At 36.2% G+C, this 21,311-nt stretch overlaps 2 protein-coding genes across 4 annotated transcripts in view; both read left to right on the top strand.

Moving 5' to 3' along the window:
• The window catches only part of sdc4 (syndecan 4), a 46,676-nt gene extending 28,692 nt beyond the window's left edge, over positions 1-17,984 (top strand). Inside the window, 4 exon segments of one of the 2 annotated variants that reach the window (NM_001048149.3) lie at positions 5,286-5,540; positions 12,512-12,715; positions 13,559-13,757; positions 16,327-17,984. In NM_001048149.3, the coding sequence (NP_001041614.3) occupies positions 5,481-5,540; positions 12,512-12,715; positions 13,559-13,757; positions 16,327-16,487 (624 nt within the window). In that variant the 5' untranslated portion in view covers positions 5,286-5,480 and the 3' untranslated portion in view covers positions 16,488-17,984. 2 annotated transcript variants of the gene reach the window in all.
• A 1,341-nt stretch (positions 17,985-19,325) lies between these two features.
• Positions 19,326-21,311, top strand: part of gdf5 (growth differentiation factor 5) — a 33,655-nt gene continuing 31,669 nt past the window's right edge. For both annotated transcript variants that reach the window (XM_087258200.1, XM_087258199.1), the window contains exon 1: positions 19,326-19,415. The gene's annotated coding sequence lies outside the window, so the exon portion shown is untranslated. The remainder of the gene's footprint in view (positions 19,416-21,311) is intronic.

The following is a 21,311-nucleotide window of genomic DNA, read 5'->3' as shown; positions in this document are numbered from 1 at the left end:
ATAAAGAGTTTGGAGTGGCCTAGTAAAAGTCCTTACCTGCATTCAATTGAGATGCTGTGGCATGACCTTAAAAAGGCAGTTCATGCTTAAAAACTCTCCAATGTGGCTGAAATACAACAATTCTGCAAAGATCAGTGGGCCAAAATTCCCCTACAGCCCCGTAACAGACTTATTTTTGTTTCTAATGGTGACCCAAGACGTTATTAGGTATGGGGGCAAACAGTTTTTCACATAGGGTTATATCATTTTGTATTTAGTTTTTCCCTAAAAATAAAAACCTTCATTTTAAAACTGCATGATGTGTTTATTTGTGTTATTTCTGAGTAATGTTTAAATTAGTTTGATCTGAAACATTAAAGTTAAACATGCAATGGCCCCAAATTAGTCATCAACTTCCTGATGACTTGATTAGTGCATTTTAGGACTAGAGTTTCATATATTTTTATTGCTAAGTTGTTTTGTGATTGCAGCCATGATTGCTGCCAAAAACACATCTGCATTTTTCACATTTTATGTATTCGCACTAAATGTACTTTACACTCTTGAAGGGATAGTTCACCCCAAAAATGAAAGTTCTGTCAACATTACTCACATTTTACTTGCTTAAAAAATTTATGAGTTTTTTCCTTCAGAAACACAAAAAAAAATATTTAGAAAAATGCTGGAAACCTGTAGGCCTCATGATGGAGCAGTGGGTAGCACAATTGCCTCACAGCAAGAAGGTCGCTGGTTTAAGTCCGGGCTGGGTCAATTGGTATTTCTTCGTGGAGTTTGCATGTTCTCTCTGAGTTCATGTGGGTTTTCTCCAGGTGCTCTGGATTCCCCCCACAGTCCAAAGACATGCGGTACAGGTGAATGAGCTAAATTGGCCATAGTGCATGAGTGCGTGTGAATGCAAGAGTGTATGGGTGTTTCCCAGTGTTGTTTCACGCCTTGAAAGACATCCACTGCGTAAAAACATAAGCTGGATAAGTTGTCCGTTCATTCCACTGTGGCGACACTTGATTAATAAAGGGACTAAGCTGAAAAGAAAATGAATGATTGAATGGAAACCTGTAACCATTGACATCCTTGGTATTTACTTTTCCTACTACAGAAGTCAATGGTTACAGGTTTTCAACATTCTTAAAAATATGATTTATTGTTTAAAAGAAGAAAGAAACTCATAAAGGTTTGAAACCACTTGAGGTTGAGTAAATAGTGAGTAAATCTTTTGTAGGTGACCTATGCCTTTAATCTTAGGCAAATAACATCTTTCAAAAATTGTGTTCATCTCTTGCATTTTCTCTGGACACTTCCATTAAGTTGTTTTAAATGAGCTCTAGACTCAGACTAAACAAATCAGGGCTGAAATCAGGCCAGATTCTTCTCTCGCTTCATAATACAGTAGAGTCTGAGAGCTCATGAGCACTAGCTCAGATATACAGCTGCTACATTTAAACAACTTTGAGATCTCCACCATTGCACAAGTAATCAAACCTCGCAAGAAATCTTAATGCTGGAAGATTTCTCAGAGGATAAAGATGATTTTCAACAGGGGATTTGTTGTTTCAAAGCATATGAAGAGAATTTATGTAGAAATTCATGGATGTGGATATTTAGATTGGTGGTTCTGTTTCTAAAATCATGTATGTTTAATTAAAGTGGGCGACACAGTGGCTCGCAACACGAAGGTCGCTGGTTCGAGTCCAGTTGGCATCTCTGTGTGGAGATTGCATGTTCTCCTCATGTTGGCGTGAGTTTCCTCCAGGTGCTCTGGTTCAAAGACATGTGCTATGGGTGAATTCAATGAACTAAATTAGCTGTAGTGTATAAGTGTGTGTGTGTGTGAATGTGAGAGTGTATGAATGTTTCACAGTGCTGGTTTGCGGCTGGAAGGGCATCCGCTGTGTACAACATATGCAGGATAAGTTGGTGGTTCATTCCGCTGTGACGTCCCCTTATGAATAAAGGAACTAAGCCGAAGGAAAACAAATAAATTAACAATTACAGAGACAGTTCACCCAAAAAAAGCAAATTCCTCAACATTTGCTCACACTCAAGTGGTTCTAAACTTTGATGATTATCTTTCCTCTGTTGAACATAGTGATGGCTGCTTTTAAAGCACTTTGAAATCTTTACAAACCATTTGCTTCAGTGTTTGGGAATGCGCATCAAATTGTCAAAATTGCATGATTTAAAAATTTAGGGCTTTGGTATATCATTGCAGGATTGAAATATTTAGAAAATTCAATGGCTCTCAGTTGGGGGATCAATTTAAATCTTGAATCACATGGGTTCAGTCAGAGTGGCTCCCAGTGGTAAATCACTGAACAGGTTACATTGGTTTTACCTGATCCCGGATCAGTTTTACTAGTTTGTAGTCGTTTTAGTGATGTATTTGCAAAACAAAAGCAATAATTTTAGTTAATAATCTCTTGTTGTTTAACAGAGTCCACAATGGATCAACTAATGTAAGCCTTAAAACAATGCACATTTTTCAGACACTTAATTATATTTGATGATAAGCGTAAAATAAGTGGATTTAATAGGATATACTTTCAATGGTGTGGCACATTGGCTCAGTGGTTAGCACTATTGCCTCACAGCAAGAAGGTCGCTGGTTCAAGCCCTGGCTTGGCCAGTAAGCATTTATGTGTGGAGTTTGCATGTTCTCCCCGTGTTGGCGTGGGTTTCCTTTGGGTGCTCCGATTTTCACCACAGTTCAAAACCATGTGCAATAGTTGAATTGGACAAACTTTATTGGCCATAGTGTATGAGTGTGTGTGAATGCAAAAGTGTACGGGTGTTTCCCAGTGCTGGATTGCGGCTGGAAGGGCATCCACTATGTAAAACACACTCTACAATTGTTGGTGGTTCATTCCGCTGTGGCGACCCCTGATAAATAAGGAAGCCGAAGGAAAATGAATGAATGAATATCAAATTTTTCACAATGTAATAGATTTAGGCTCAGTAGGTAGTGCTGTCACCTCAAAGCAAGAAGGTCACTGGTTCAAGCCTCGGCTGGGTCAGTTGGCGTTTCTGTGCAGAGTTTGCATGTTCTCCCTGTGTTCACGTGGGTTTCTCCGGGTGCTCCGGTTTCCGCCACAATCCAAAGATATTTGGTACAGGTGAATTGAATAGGCAAAATTGTCCATAGTGTATGAGTGTGAATGAGTGTGTGGATGTTTCCTAGAGATGGGTTGCGGCTGGAAGGGCATCCGCTGCGTCGAACATGTGCTGAATAAGTTGGCAGTTCATACCGCTGTGGCGACCCCAGATTAATAAAGGGACTAAGCCGAAAACAAAATGAATGAATGAGTATTGGTCAAGAGGATCGCACAGAATATTTGCATGCACTGATATAGCAAGACATATCAGAGTGCTGATGTTGAAATTTGTTTTAACATTAACACGCAGTCCAAACAAGCCATTCCCTGTAGTTCTTGAAAGGAAACTTTTAGTCTTTCTTTGGGGTGGTCTTTCAGTTTTTATATACACACTACACACTGACTAACATTGAAAAAGTGTAACAAAAAACTGAATTTAAAAATAAAAATTAAATAAAACATGCAGCGTTTATGAATTTGCAGTGAAACTTATCAAACAGAACAATGTTATTTGATGAGCAAAACGTAGTTCTTGGTGTTGAATACATGTGATGATGTTTAAATAACTTGTAATATACTTATAATTGCTAAAACAAGTCAAAACAGTGCCAGGAATTCTTCTGGTACACATATAAAACTAATATCGACTGAAAGAGGACTTATTTTTGTCAGTTTTATCAATAATTTCACAACTATGAATGAAAACAGATTTGGTTGAGCATTCAGTCACATTTATAGGGTCACATCATGTCCTCTTTTTGGTATGTATTTGGTCTGTGTTGTGTTTATATTTCAGGTAATCTGCATCAGGGTTTATTTGTAAGTGGACTGAGATCTATAATATATTACTTGTTTCACACCAGGGTTCAAATATTTCAGTGTCACACTTATTCAGTTGAACCACGGTAACTAGTTTTAGTGTTACTTTTAATTAAACCAGTAGTGATTGCACCCTTAAACCACACTTTAACCTCTTTAATAGCTGATGATTAGGGGTGCTGCTGAGATGATTAGCCTACTTTATAAAAATTGCTAATTATAATTCCTGTGATGGGTCTCTTTCAAAGAAATGACATTAATTAAATGTGAAACCGTGAGTAAAGTTTTGTTTTACGAACAATATCATGTTGTGACATGTGAAAGTGGTTTCAAGTTCAAAGTCATGCCAGAATACAGTTGTTGCATTAAAAACGGGAAAGGTTAGACATTTGCCAGTTACTGTGACTGGAAGAGCTTCAAACTGACACCTTTTAGGGGAAATGACAACCTTTAATGCAACACCACCCTGATGTAACTGACATTTCTTGATGGGTTTATGACAACAAGAAAAAGTATGAATTAAAAACAAACACACTATAAACCAATGTGGTCTGCTAGACTTAGATGGTCTTTCCAGCATCAGTTCACTTAGTGTTTTGTCACTTGGGAGATCAGATAAAATAAAACAGACCTTATGAAAATCATGGATTTACTACACATAATATGTTTTTTAAAACATGCTGCACTTAACATAATTTAATCATGGTGTTTGCAGTAAAACTGTAATGGTACTCAATAGGCTGCATAATGGCATGTTTACTACACTTTTACTGTAATAAAACCATGGTTAATTTTCATACAGACATGAGACTCAAGTATAGGCTAAACCAACTAAAACAACCAACCATCTTTGTTAGTTCATCTCTGCCAATGTGGGGAGTTTTAATGAATGAAAGCTTTTGTTTGTTATCATGAATGGCATCTAAAATCATTGTGGTTTTCGTTTTCCACCCTAAGGGAAAGCGAAGGAAAGCACGTTCAAAAAGTCCTGGAAGCTTACGTCATTGAAACTTTCCACGAACTAATGCATTATTTCTTCCCCAACTCTTCTTAATGCTTCCTTAAAATGGTAACAAGCCATTAGCCTACTGTGGCTTTTTTATTGTTCAGCTATTTACATTAATAACAAGACGTAAAACTGACAAAATAATCTGATATTATATTGAGAAGAGATAAGTCAAGAAACAACAGTGAGAATAAAAAATTTTAAAGGCTAAAAACTATTTTAGTCATCGCGCATTTCAACTGTTTACATTTTTCTCGGTCTCGCAGTAAACCTGTTGCGTCCGGTCTGGAGTTTCCGTAAGTTACGTCACACAACCGGGATTGGCTGCGTTAGAAGGATAGGCGGAGTTGGAGAGGGGTTGAATAAAACCAAAGGCGATCAATCATTATACAGGAATACTGCGTATTAACACAGAGGACAGCAGCAAGAAGTTCGCGTTAAAACGTCTCAACAAATCGAATACAAAAGGATTAAAGAAACCAGGAGCGGTTTATTTCGATATACAGAAGTTATTCTTTACGAAACGGACAACTTTATTCACTCGGGCTACTTGTATTGAAGAGAAGATGTTGAAAGTTTACCTCATGTTGGTTTTGTCGGCGGCTGCTGCTGTTTTCGCTGAATCGGTGAGTAACGTTATCGTGTGAATTTTAACCAAAATCAAATTGAGTTAAACAACTATCGAGCCAACTCGTTTTTTGTAATACACCAAACTTCGCTTTATAAAGCTTATTAGAGAGTTTGCTAAAACGTTAGCGTTGTCAACAGACATGTTGAAGCAACAAAAGCTTTTAAGTTAACGTTAGGCCAAACCTTATGTGTTCAACAGAATTGTTTTTAAGAGTATTATTTGTAGCTTAAATGCCAAACCTGCTGAGTTTTACTCGGATTTAACATTGCGCGCGCGCACCTCAAATAAACTTGAACAAGGAAGAATTTCGTGTAGTTGTGATTTGTGTATGTTAATGTATGTTTGTGTGTAACCTTAATGTATTTAAGAGAGTAATTTTCTGGCTTTGGCACTAAACCAGTTTAAACTAGTACACATTTTTGTTTGTTGAATGGCCTATTGAGTAGCATTGGCTTTCATGTGACAGTTTTTGCCTGCAGGGTTTTTGTTTTAAGCTCGTTTGATTAGACTGGATTCATTCCACTATATGATGGTTCAGTCCATGAGGTTTGCTTTTCCATCTGTTCATTATGGAATCACCCACTGAAGCACCTGTGAATGGGATGCCACAGCTTTGTGTTGGCCAGTTCTTTCATAACTCAAAAGAATGGCTAGCTGCAGATGTCTTTGGAGCTGAAATAGAAGACAAATGCCACCCAGTGTGCTTGCTCGGTCAGTCAGCCACACACACACACACACACCCTTGCACAAGTCAAAATGCAAATTCTTTCAACCCAAACCCTCCATTCTCTTACAGACCTTTGGAAAGGTGTTGGCGTAGATCTTTATCTAGACTTAAACACCAACAGATGCAACTTTTGTCTTTAGTCTGCATCTTTGTGATCTTTTCTGAATGTTTTAGAGTGTGTTATTTAGTAATACACTGTAAAATGAAGCAGTTTACTAGATGCACTGTTTACCATTCAACAGACGGTGTGATTTAATCTCAAGTGGGAATGTGGGAACAAGCTTACACGCACCAAAAGCCTTGTCCTCCGAGGCAGGGAAGGCCGCAACATTCCTCAAAATCATGCAGAAGTGTCTGCGTTCCTTTCATCCCCCTCCCTCTCCATTCTTTTGCATTTTCCTGAGGAATTTGACCCCTCCTGACCTTGACCAGCCCTTCTTTTGGGATTTCACACACTTCGGCGGATTTAAATGGTCCACCTCTTTCATCCAGGACCCTCCTCTTCAGCCACTGGACCAGTTTGTGTGGCTTAAACTCAACATGACATAGACACTTTAAACCTCAGTAATAGGCAAAGTAGCAGTGGGTATTTGTAATAATGGCCTTTGGGTTGGTTGTATTTGAATAGTTAAGCACAGCTTTCACTGCCTTGGCTGATATAATGTAATCTCTAGTTGGTAAGACTGACAATGGCCAAAAAATTAAAGAAAGAAACTGGCAGTGGTCATAATAACCTGCCAAGGTTCTGTATATAACGTGACAACTAAACATCAATGCTTTTCTATGAATGCGTCATATTATAACACTATTTTGTCAAACAATTAATGGATTCATCATAAAAAAATCCTGCTCCAGAAGTTTTGTCTTTTATTATAGAGGTCTTGCTAATAGTCTTGTTATAAATTAGGCATGAGGTGATTTGCATAAAACAGGGTTCATACGGTCATGGAATTTTGACATGGCATTTTCCATGTCTGAAGAAGTTTTGGACAAATAGAAAAACACAAGAAGTTTTGGAAAAGTCATGGAAAACAGATATGTATATACTTGAATATAGGTTAATTACTGATTTTCTGTCCTTGGCCAATCACATACTTTCAAATTATTAGTACTGTGTAAGCGTTACATAAATCAATTTTACCTAGATATGAATATAAATTAAAACTAAATAGATTTTTGCGTGTTTTATGATATGCTGTAATAAATTTAACCATGTTGGTTTTCTTTTACTACACATTTGTAGACATTAGGCATGGGCTGGTATTAGATTCTGACGGTATGATAACCTTGGATAAAATATCACAATTTCACAGTATCACGGTTATTGTGCTCACTGCTCTAAAATATACTATTTTTTAATGTCTGGGTAAAAAAACGAAAACTATATTGAACACAATATCTTTAGTTTACAATATTTTGGAGCAGTAAACACCCAAAATAGGTAAAAATAATTACGATGAATAATTGACTTCCGCTGTCTTCGTTAGTTTCAATAATGCAGATTTCCTTACTATTTAAAATGGGATCTTTGTATATATTTTTTTCTGCTAAGATACTGTTGTACTAAAAAAATTACAAAATAAATAAATAATGTAAATAAAAAAGCTTACACATACCTTAGGAGCGGTATTATAGAAAATATTCATTTTACAACCTTGACTTTTCCAAACCACGGTATACCTTAAAAACGGTTATCGTCCCCTGCCTAGTAGACATTGCATGAAACATTAGATCATGTAAATTTACTTGAAAGTCTTGGAAAAGTCAGAATTTTAGTAGTAAAAAATGTGTATGAACCCTGATAAAAGTAAGTTTGCTATTATTTTGTCCATCTAGTTATTTTGGAGTGTAAAGCTCATCTGAAAGGGTGTTAAAAGATAAAGTGGTGAAAACGATGAATACTTTCAACCAGGACGTAATAATGATTTCTTCATTGCTGTCCACTGGCCTATTAAATAGCTTTAGAGAGTGGAATGTTGGCAAAGAGTTGAGAGGGTTTTGTTTGCCTGGGTGAAAAACAAATTTTACTTATTACAGCGATTCTGCTTGTGAACTTTTGTGTTTATTGTATGCATCAATGTTTACTTCAGCAAATGCTGTTCACTTTGGTTGCGCAAGTCCAAAGGAATATCTTGAGGCCATGTAAAGGGAGTCTGTGTGTTCTAGAGTCCTTTAGCAGACCACATCGTCACTGTTCCAGTTCTGTTGCTTGTGGAGCTATTAACCATATGCCAGACAGGCTTTACTTGGAAATGCTGATAACCAGCCACCAGCTGTCCTTCATAATGCCCGTTCCACCTTCTTGAGTTGTTCTGTTTCTTTTTCCAGATTATTAGTGAGGTGATGCTTTTATTTGAGGTTAGATTGTAATGGCATACTAGCATTTGGGTTTCTTCTGAATTAGCTTTATTATCTACCCCATAGTATTGCTTCTTTGTGGACTGCACCCTCCCCCTAAGCAATAGCTTTTCCATCTAGCCTTTTGTCTTTTCCCGGCGTGTAAATGTTTGTGCTCTCTGAAAATACCCATTCTTCAAATAAACACCCGTCTGTGTGTTTCTCGGCTCTCGAGTTAAAGAAAACTTGAGAGTCTAATCACCTCATTGATCTCCTTGCAACACATGTTGGTGGTCTTTCCCTTCTAATAACACAGCTTCCAGTATCCTGGATTACCTTTCAAGTTGTTTTCCAGAGTCTTTGTATTTTTCAGATGCAGTCAGAATGCTCTTTTGCAGGTCTTGTCATGTATAGTAGGGGTATAGCTTTCTTGTAGACACACGCTTCCAATAGATTTATTAGAGACCGACTGATGTTGGTTATTCAGAGCTAATAAAATGGAGATATTATGTTTAAACATTTATTAAATGGTGTCAAAATTCTATTTCTGCTTGCTGACATCAATTACAGCTAAATACTTTTTCATTAGATTACAATTATAACAAATTGCCATATTAATAATAATTCAATACTTATCCGGTAAGTGTTTTTAAAAGATTGTATTTACTTCAATAGTGTTTTATATATATATATAAATATATATGTGTGTGTGTTATTGAAACATACTTTGCGTCAGATTCTGCTGTTCTTTGCATCTCATTTCTTGCTCAAAGTAATGGCTCTAAAAATTATGCATCAAGTCAATTTAAAGCCCTGTGCAATGCATATAGATGTGTTAAGATGCAACGTTCTAGTCTGTGTCTAGTGATTATTTGTAAAACTATTGAAAGCCATCAATGGCATATTTAGCACTTTAATGACTGCAGAATCCAATCAAATTCTCCTTAACTCCAGGTTTTAGTGGGTCACGAAAGGTCTGTTGTCAGGAAGTTTCTCGATCTCACGTTTTCAGGCCCAGACCTCACAATACTGCTTGTATGGGCTATTCAGACCAGCTCATTGTGTATTAAACAGGCTTTGACTTATGGTGAGAAGCTTCATTAATGAAAGCCACCAACAGACAGAAGGAAAGCGCGATCACACTTCCTGCGGGAGAGAATAGAGGCTGACGACAGTCACGTTGAATAGTCTTTTATATGGTTTAGTTGTAGATTTAAAAGGAAAAGTCCAATCTTGCTTCCATCGCATGCCGTAATGCTTTGAACAGGTGTTAGGGTGAGAATGTGGCGTGTGATTGAACAATGACGTATCGTTTAGCAGGCAGGTGAGTCTTTCCACTGGAGATTCAGCTGGGTGTGTAGGAAGGAAAAATGCAACTATAAATAGTTCCCGCGAAGGTGGAAGGAATTCTCCTGACATGCATTCGTGTGTAAAGTGGGACGTTAGCTGTGTCTGGGATGAGGAGTGAATCTCGTGAGGAGATCAGATGACACAATGCATGAGTAAATCCGATTGGTCGGAGTAACAGAAGCTGTTTGTGTTGACGGCTGAGGTTGTAATTGGTTGTGACCCGAAAGGACAACAAGGAGAGTCTTCAAACCACCATGGATGATGGCCGATAATATTTCTACCTTGGCTCATCAATGAATCTGGCACAGATTATCCACATTATAGGTGAAAATTCACAGAATTTCCAGTTATTTGTTGACCCCTATGGCTTTTCGTACACAGAAAGTGTAAAACACTTAAGATGCAAAACAGCTGTGGGTATTCAGATGTTGGCCTTTAAACTCATACACTGAATAATCACCTGATCACTCCAGTTTACCACAGTCATGGATGAGTCACTGATTGTGGTATCTTCTCTTTAACTCTCCCATTGTGACTCACTGCAACAGATGCCAGACCATTTGTAAGCAGATGGCCGGATTTGCTCCTAGCTTTGCTAGTCCTGACAAAGGCCTGCTTTACTAAGCTGGTTAATTTACACTGGCTTTTTTTTCAGGGCATTACAGCTCAGCACTAGAGCATGCACCTCTAGACATGCGTCATCATCATATCAGACGTTCTCAGACACTATTACTATCAATCTTTTACTCATTTACTCAACCTGTATGATTCCCTATTTGAAGTCACATTGATTTGTCGTCTGTGCAAATTGGATAACGACATGAATAATTAAAAATTCAGTTCAAACCAGTTTTCAGAGTACTTTTAATGGTGCTATTTGTCCTCTTTAGAGCTTGACAGCGCCCGTCTCTGTCTATTGTATGAACAAAAGCTGGCATGAACATTGATAAACATCTCCTTTTGTGTGGAAAAAAAGTCATATGGGTTTGAGTTGGCATGAGGGCGAGTAAATGATGACAGTTTCATTTTAGAGAACTACACTATTATTTATTTAAGAGCTTTTGCATTTTGGGTTTTTTTAAATACTGCTGTGGGGTTTTCTGCTTGTTGCTGAGAAATTAAAACACATTTCTTTCCTGCATCGCTTTCGAGAGATTTTGAGGGACTTTCTTTAGCAGTACGTCTTCATCTAGAGCTTTTAGTTCGGTCAGTGAGACTTCCTTTAAACTTTTTCAAGTGGCTTGCATACAGTTACTGAGAAGTAGCTCGCTTATGGGAATTTAAGCATTGGTTGAATTGAACCACCTCCTCGCAGTAAGTGGGTATTCACTGTACTTTCTTATACTGCTGTACTTTTTCTGTGTGCAGTTTTCTTTTTATTCCCCTGAAGCTGAGCATTTCATAATGCTGGGGGATTTTGGAGTGGGGTTTCACAGCACAGCAAGGCTGAAAACCATAAAGTATGTCGGTCTCTCTCCCCACACCCTCTTGTGGTTTCAGTCGCTCTCTGTTTCTCGCTCTCCCTTTTTCTTTTATTATTTTCGAACAACAGAGCAGGCTTGAGCTGACTTGCAGTTTCATGTGGCGTTGATCCTGGTTTTCCTGGAAAATGAGTCAACCCCCTACTCCCAGTCTCCATTTTAACCCCCCACCTCACCCTCTCTATTATCATCATCATCATCAACAGCCATTTTAAGCATTACATTTCTTCTTAAAATACTCTCTTTAAGATAATCGTAAAATGAAATCGTCAATGAGGTGTGTTCGAATTTTTGTCTAAGGTGGTTTCACGAAGTTCGCTGGTTTGAGTACACACCTGTGCATTACGATTTGTTTTTGATTTCCCGGTATGTGAGACTTTTCAGTGAGTTGATTTAATCTGTTTTTGGCAAAGCAGGCGAGTGAGACCGATAACGACCCTCAGCCCCTTTCCAATGAATTCTTTCGTCATTTTACACAATAGTGGCAAACCTGTGCTAACTTGCCTTCTACCTCCACAGGTCCCTTTACTGTATTACAATCCCTCCACTCTCGACTGTAATGTGCGAATCACAATTGTCCACTATTCAGAACAGGATAGAAATGTCCTGCAATAGTGATGAAAATGAATGACCATTGAGGAACAAAGAGAAGAAATAAACAAAACAAAAACAATTTTACTTCCTCCTATGCTAATAGGCTTAGCTCATTAATTGTTTAAAGCCCATTTGCAGATCTTAGCCAAATGGCTCTGCTAACCTGATTAAAAGCATTGGTGTGTCTTAATTAAATTAAGTGTGCTCTTAGAATTACCATGATGCCAGCTGTTTGTACAGTATCCAGCTTAACTATTAATATATTTTTACATTGAGTCTTTAGGAGTGGAAGAGTTTTGTTTAAAATTGTATTTTTAAGTCCTTCTTGTGTCTCTCAGCTGTGACCTTTCCTTCAGTGCACTGTGTTTACGTTGATTTGCATTACAAGGTTCTGAATATGTACATATTTATTTGATGATCGGCCTTGGAACCGATGGCTAAGCTGCATTCCTAATGGATGCCATTTTCTTTTTGTAGGTACGAGAAACTGAAACTTGGGTACCTCTGAAAAACAAGGCGGCCATCGAGGACCTGGAGTCCTCCGGCAACTCACAGAATGAAGACTTTGAGTTCACCGACTTAAACCAGACTGACGATGAGGATGGCTTTGATGAAGATGATGAAGACGATTACGATGACATGTCAGGCTCTGGGTTTGCAGATGTGATCGATGATATTGAGGTAGTTATTGACTATTTATTACTACATTAATTAATTTATCGAGGAAATGTTTCTTTTTTTTAAATGGATACTTCATCCAAAAGTGAAAGTTTTACCATCATTTACTCATCTTTCACTTGTTCAAAACTTAATTTCTTGTTGAACACAAATACTTCAATAGTTTTTATATACGTTTCATTATTATTATGGAAGTCGATGGATTCCAGCATAAATGGTGGGTTCCACGTAATTCCTTCATGTTGTCCCAACATAAATTAAGTTAAATTAATCGTTCGTACAAATTTATGTGGATTGAACCTAAAAAACTATGTTGTCCCCCCTAAAAAACGTAATCATTCTTTCAACTCGTTATAAATAAGTAGTTTAAACAAACAGCAACCCTTTTGTTTAGCGTATCTTCTTTTGTGTTCAACAGAAGAAAAATGCGAGGTAATTTTCATTTTGGGTTGACCCCAAATCAACTCATCCATTTAAGTTAAAATGTAATGTTGTCGCAGTAAATGAGTATTCAAGACATCCGTGTATTTCATTTCGCTCACTGGTTTCATGTAACAAATTTGCTGTTTAACTAGGGTCATCTGATGTGTGATTCTTTGAAGCTCAAATTGACTAAGACAATGTGACTCATTCAAGCTTGACTCACTCACTGATCCACAAGTCATTACTTGTGGTCACGTCTTGTTTGGAGTTACATTACTTTCTTGCACATGTTTACAATTTCTGTGACCAATTCCAAAAGTTTAAACACTGATTGGCTGTCCACAGGCTTTTGTTTTTGTTTGTTTGTTTTGATTGGCAACCAGTTTGATGTTAATATTAATTTTGGAACTTTTTTTTTGTCAGGATGAATTTGTGAATAACCAGATCCCTGATGATAAGGGTCCATTTGCTCCAAGGCCAACTGTCGATGAGAATATTCTGGTTCAAAACAATGAAGTTTTCTTGCGTGGAGCACCAAACCAAGACTTGGACAATCACAGCAATGTGCTCATGACTCACGCTGGAGATGATAGCTTGTTCAACAACACAGAAGTGCTTGCAGGTGAGGACACACTGTTATTAACAGCTTATGTTTGGAATGGTGATTCTTTAATTTCAATGTTCAATATTTCTGAAGAAAGTCTACACACTCAAAAATCAAGAAATCAAAAAGGCACAAAAGAGAGAGAGAGAGAGAGAGAGAGAGAAGAATGCAAACATTTCGGTCTACTTTGATTTTTTTGGAGTCACATGATGATTCAGTAAATCAACCTAAACCAGTGGTCCTTGAAGTACCACCTCAGATAAAAATAGTCTCTCCAAGTACCACCACAATGAGCAGTATTGAAATACAGTAGCGTAGTATGCCCAGTAAAGCAGCTACAGTTTTGCACAGTTCAAAAACATGGCAGATTAATTCCTATTATTAAGAATATATATTATTGTCAGCCACTTTAAACATAAAAAGTCTGAACGTTAACACTGTACTGTGCTTATATGTATTAAAACAAACAAACTAAAAAGTCAACATTTGAATTAAAATGTGTGAAAGGTAAAAAAAGAAAAGTGCTGGACTTAAATAAAGTATTAACATTTAGTAGCAATTAATCAACAGCTGAAAATGTTGCCTGGACCTCCGAAATATAGGCTAGATGTCATATAATGAATATTATTATGTGTCGCATTCATATATATATATATCATTTTTGATCAATTTTGAAATATGTAGCATGTACATATTACATATTTCATTCCTCCGCGTACCACTAGAAGGAAGCCCGTGTACCACAGTTTGAGAACCACTGACCTAAACCAAGCGGACGGAGAAAAAAAAAAGAATGGTAATGTTAATATGTTAAAGGGGAAAGAAGAAATCATTTATGAATACAAGTCTTGAGATAAACCTTTTAGACCAAAATTCTTGTTTTATTATGTTCATGTTCAACTTAATAATTTTTTTATATTTGTAATGACTATTTATTAAATATTGTTTTAATTTCACCTTTTTTAAAATGTGTGTGTGTGTGTGTGTGTGTATATATAGTTTAACTTTGAAGAACCCTATGCATTTGTCGGTTTATTAGTTTATATAGGATTCAGACAGTATAATAACCTTGGATAAAAATATCAGAGTTTCACGGTATAGACCCTTTTACATTGTTGGGTTTCTCGGTAGCGGAAGGTGTCATAGATGGGTAAATTTAGAGCACAGTGAATCTGAGAGTACAACAAACGGCAGCCAGAGGAGAGAATAACGGCAAATTTACTCTCAGCCCCTTAGATGCTGCATTAGAAACACCTCTCATAAGCTGTAATTTGTTCTTTGTAATTTGACACAAATATGATAATACATTCTTAAATGCATATAAATGTTCACACAAATAAAATAAATCGAAATATTAAAAACTTTAAAGGTTTAAGATTATGTTGACCATTAAACACATCATAACAGGCTTGTGAAAAGGGTCACGATCACGAATTCCTGCTCTGAAATACATTCTTTTTTTAATGTCTCAGTTAAAAACGACAACTTCTTCCCCCTCAATGAGCACAATTAATTTTATTTTAAGAAACATTTCAAATATTTTGGAGCAGCAGACATGTCAGGATAGATAAATAAAACAAAATCGTTGACCTCTTCTGTCTTTATTTGTTTTAAAAACACTGATTTTTTTTACAACTTGAAAAGGCATCTTTGAAGATCTTTCTTTTCTTTGGATGTAAAATAAGCCACAGCTACACACTGTAGTTATTTGGTTGAAATTGAATGTGAGATTTGTAAATTCGAATGTAAGTTTAGCTTCAAATGCGCTTTTGAATTTAATTTTAGCATAACTTCAGTTCCATATTTTAAAATTAACATCAAACCTGTATGTGCCCATATATTATGCATCTCGCACATTGAGTACGTTTACATGGACACCAATAATCTGATTTTAATACGATTAAGACAATACTCTGATTAAGAGTCTACCATGTAAACAGACTTTTTTTGATAGATTTAATCCGATTAAGGTCATAATCGGACTAAACAGAAATTGGATTAAGACATGTGGAGTATGCCGATTTTACTTGCATTATCAAAGTGCTGTACATGCATGTAAACACCGCAATCAAACTTTTTTCCGGCGTGTAGGACTTTTCCTTATGTTTTGCGAGAGGATATTACTTACACACACGACTGTTTGACACTATTCTCTGCACTTATCTAGTCAGTAATGGACCACAGACACGTAAACCGTGAAATGCGGAGGTTTTGTTCTCCCATTCAATGTGCAGTAGCAAACTCCACTAAAAACAACACTCTTCCAGCAGTTCATACTCATCCAGTGTCTCGTTTGTCGTGGGGGCATATGCATAAAATGTTCCTGAATGAAAGTGAAAGTGCCAAACTCAACACATTAAAAATGAAACACTCGAAATTACATGAAACTCCGGAGGAAATGTGGATAGCGTGTTGACGCAATGCTGTTAATCGAATTACAACATGTAAAATGGGATCATGAAAGGAACATTCAAAAAGCAACTCATGTAAACACCTTAATCATATTACTGTCTTATTTAGAGTAAGGCAAGTAATTCGATTACTGAATGCAATGTTAACATAGTCCTTTTCTACTTTTGTTTTCCAGCTGTTATTGCGGGCGGAGCAGTTGGCCTGGTTTTCGCCATCCTCCTCATCGTCCTCCTCGTTCACTTCGTTCTCCGCATCAAGAAGAAAGACGAAGGAAGTTACGACCTGGGAAAGACGCCCATCTACAAAAAAGCTCCAACCACAGAAATCTACGCATGAGCATCCGCACCCTTGCATACCTTCTCTCTATCTTCGAACTATAAGCTCACACAGTGCCTCGGCTGGACGGCCGCCGCCAACCTCTCACGTACCACCAAAACCGCAGGAGGACCTCACACCAAAACTTCACTCTGCCTGGACATTTACATCCAAACATTAAAGTGACTCTGAGGGATAAGCGTCTGTTGCCAAACCGCTCCATTCAGAAGATGTTGGTGTCTTCATGCTCTCACACCCTTCAAGTTTATTGCCTTTAATCACGTGGCTCGTTGTGTCCAATTTTTTTTTCTTTTTTTTTTTTCCACAAAACACTAAATGGTGCAATGGAGCCTTCACAGATTAAAGGCTGTGGATTTACCGTTTCAACCTCCCGTTAAATGAACAGTCCGTGTCACGATTGGTGCTACAGTGGAGGTGGTTACTGTAGCCTTTCACGTTATCAACAGATGTCTTCGTTTTAAAATCTGTGTGCTGTAAAACATTATTTTAATTTGCATATTAAAAACATCAGAGGTGAAACCAAATTGAGGGCATGCAGTATGTGTACGCAACTAAATTGAGAACCTGAAGTCATTGTACTAGATTTTAACGTACGCTCATTTCAAGCATGGTGTTATGGTACATTCCGCATGTTTGTATGTCATTGCTGTGGTGGTTTTATATGGGAGAATAGATCCACTACGGTCACCTAAGCTACTTTAACAGGTACAGATGTTGTTGATTTGAGAATCAGTTCACTGCAAACAGACTTTGTGCATCCAGGGATCTGTATATAGCCATTGAATAAAATGTAAAACTTTGGTACTTAGCCATTTCTTGACAGCCTTTTATTTACCAAATATTTAAATGCCAAAATCAGTTTTTACTGTTCCTATATCTCATCCCGGTATTCGCTTTTGCTGTAAAAGCTGTACGTGAAACGCAGATGCTTTGCATCTTTATCTTTTGGAAACATTATGGAAATGTTTTGTTGGAGAACGATGACCAATGCTAGTACTAACTATTTTTTTTCTCAGTGTTTTTGTAGATGTCCTTAATTCTTTTTTTTTTTGGTATTAATTTAACTGTCATATTTTATTGCCTGCCTTCAGGTCGGGGGGTCTTTCTCCCCCATCTCAGCTGTTGTATATGTGATAATTATTTTATTTTATTTTTTTTGTTTTATTTTTTAGATTTGTTTTATATACAGTAGTGCAAAAAAATGCAAAGGCTGTTAGTCTTTCGACAGATTTGTTTTTAAGAGTTTCTATTTCGTTTAGACTTTTTAAGCTGAATCTATTTATGTTTTGTAGAAGGATGTTCTGGATTAGTTAAGGGGATCGTGAATGAGCTGTGCATTAGCATGGCATAAATGAGAGACAAATTCTGCTGCTTTGTTTGGTCACATCCAGATTAAAAAGAAAAAAAAAATCACTGATCTAATGTTGAAGTCAATGAATCATTGATTTCTGCATGGAGGTTTGATCTGTTGAAAATAAAGCTATTTTATGCACATAACCATTGGAAGGTGTCTTGAGCTTTCTTTTCCCATGTGTACTCAGTGGTATCTGAAAGTTATTTAATGTATTTATAGAAGGCTGAGAAAAATTCTCTTTTTATTTGTCTTCAAAGGCAATGAAAAGAACTTATCCGTCACTATAAATGTAAAATTACTGAGCCTACACACAGGAGTTGCAGAAAAATGCTTATTTTAGAAGAAAAGTTGCTATATATAGCAATTATATATATATATATAGCTATTATATATAGCTATTATATCTATATAAATAAAACAAAATACATTTTTGTGTATTTATTTATTTTTTATTATTATTATGCTTTAAAAACATACATGACAATATAGTAAACACAACAATGCCAGGGCGATAGAAAGTAAATTATAGCATCAATACATAAAATTAAAAAAATAAAATAAAACAAACATAAAAACAAGAGTATTAATACTTAACTAAAATTCTTACAAATATGAATAAGCAGGACCTTAACATTAATCAAAAATATTGAAACTAGAACAAAGTTGGACAGTTTTAATGGCCTTTCCATTAGCACTATGCTGCAGTGCAAAAGTAATTTTTCAGTTTCTTATAAAACACAGTAAAACAGGTTTTTTGTTGGAAAATGTACACTTATGAATATAACACTTAATTAACAAAATAAATAGGTTAATAACAAAAGCTTCATTATTCAAATTATAATAATTACAATTGTTGGCGTTTCTGTGTGGAGTTTGCATGTTCTCCCTGCCTTCGCGTGGGTTTCCTCCCGGTGTTCCGGTTTCCCCCACAGTCCAAAGACATGTGGTACAGGTGAATTGGGTAGGCTAAATTGTCTGTAGTGTATGAGTGTGTGTGTGTGTGTGGATGTTTCCCAGAGATGGGTTGCGGCTGGAAGGGCATCCGCTGCGTAAAAAACTTGCTGGATAAGTTGGCAGTTCATTCCGCTGTGGCGACCCCAGATTAATAAAGGGACTAAGCCGACAAGAAAATGAATGATGAATGAATAATTAAAATGTGTGTGTTATGTGTGTAAGCTACATCAACATACATGTCTAAAAAATGACCTCATGCGTATGACAGGCGTTTTGCAGTGTTTTTCGTATCATTTTTGTGAAATCTCGTAAAATGGTGATCGTATTAACAATGTTGTCGTCATGCACGTCGAATGAGCAAATTAAAATACTTTTTTAGTGTAAATGTACCCTCAGAAATTACACAGAGACTACAATTGAAGTGACGTCATTGTGAAAGTAGCGGCCGGTAATGGCGTCCTCCTGTTGACTTCGAGCACACCTGAATCAAATCAACAGTTGGTTTATTCAGAGGATTTATCGTGTAAAATGGCTAACGAAGGAGGAGGAATAAAATGTTTTTCGATTCAGCAATGCACTTGAAGTTAAACCGTTGGAGGCCGAAAAAGCGCTGGATAAAGGTAGATTTTGTTAGTTTTGTGTATTGGTCAGATATAGGCCGTTTAACGTTAGTTCATTTAGGCAAAATACACACACAATTTTGTGATCGTGACGTAACACAAACATCAACCGATTAATAAAAATGTTTTAGTATATTAAATTACCATTAAATCATACTAGCATTTTCTCAATGAGCACAAGTGCTCGTGTTTAATGATTTTGATTAATTAACTTAGTGCTAAAATTTCATTTAGATTCAAGTCACTGTAGTTTATTAAACTTAAATTCTTATCACGTAAGTATATTATTAAAAAGAAATAAATGTAGCCTTAATAAGTAAAATGTTTATTTGTGCTTCATTAAACTCAGGAACACCTTTACCTTTTATAATAACTTAATAATTTAAAGGGATAGTCCACACAAAACTGAAAATTTGACATTCACTCACCCTTCGTCAATCACAAACCTGTTTTAGTTTTTTTTTCATCTGTTGAACTTAAAAGAAGAATATATATATATATATATATATATATATATATATATATATATATATATATATATATATATATATATATATACCCAGACAGCACACATACGTTGGGCCGACGTCGTGCCGATTTTCAAAATTCCATCGGCGCGATGTCGCTCAGGGAGCGTTTGCTAATTGGCAAAATGTCGCCGCGACGTCGGCAAATGATCGGAAACGCTGTCCGGCCGATGTTAGGACGACGCAACCGGAAATACCGGCCGCTCCGCGGAGGCGCTGTTCTCAGGCGTTTTGCTCATACTTATGGACCACTAGCTGCAGCAGCTGCTTATTTATAATAAACACGACACACCACTCTCAATAACAGTTGAAGATTTATTAATATTTTCACAATCATACAAATAGATTAATCAACTTTTATCACACATAACCATGTTTTACAGCGTTTAAAACAAAACCAACAAGTTGTACTATAACCATGGCTGAACTACTGTGCAATAAAGATTTTAAATACAAAGTCCATTGCAGCATTTATATTAAGACCATAGGAATATTTACAAGTACTTCAAAACATGTACACTAAGGGTGACTATAGTTTACTATAGTAAAAACACAAATAACTTGTGTAAGCACATGTTATAATGCTTATAATTTCTTAAATAGTGTTAAAGAAAATGCATGTTTCCAAGACTATAATTTTAAAATACAAGATAATACCAGTCATGTGTTCAGTATCCAAAAGACTTTCTTCAGGGAGTTACAATAATAAAAGAGGACACAAACACAAAATAAATACCAAGCAAACAATATTTACAGTAGTAAATAAAATCATACAAATTAAAATAATTTGATAAAATCTTATTAAAGTCTGTGGTCAAATTTTTTTTTTTTACATTTTTTTTTATAAATGGCATTCAACGATTTGCAATATCCTCAGAACTAATAACACATCAATAATATAATATAACAATACTTTCTCAGAGATAACCAGTTTTTTTTAAGCAAACTCTAATGCACGACACAAAACAGATTTTGTCAATATATATATATACACACACACACACACACACACACACACACACATATATATATATATATATATATATATATATATATATATATATATATATATATATATATATATATATATATATATATATATATATAAAATCCCTTAATTTCTGTTTAACGGAAATATTTTTTAACACATTTCTAAATCACAATAGTTTTAATAACTCATTTCTAATAACTGAGTAAATAATATTTGACTAGATATTCTTCAAGACACTTCTATACAGCTTAAAGTGACATTTAAAGGCTTAACTAGGTTAATTAGCTTAACTAGGCAGGTTAGGGTAATTAGGCAAGTTATTGTATATCGATGGTTTGTTCTGTAGACAGTCGAAAAAAAATTGCTTAAAGGGGCTAA

This window comes from Danio rerio, chromosome 6 (assembly GCF_052040795.2).
Source record: "Danio rerio strain M-AB ecotype USA chromosome 6, GRCz13ab, whole genome shotgun sequence".
Taxonomy (NCBI): domain Eukaryota; kingdom Metazoa; phylum Chordata; class Actinopteri; order Cypriniformes; family Danionidae; genus Danio; species Danio rerio.
This window is presented reverse-complemented; position numbering and strand designations above follow the sequence as displayed.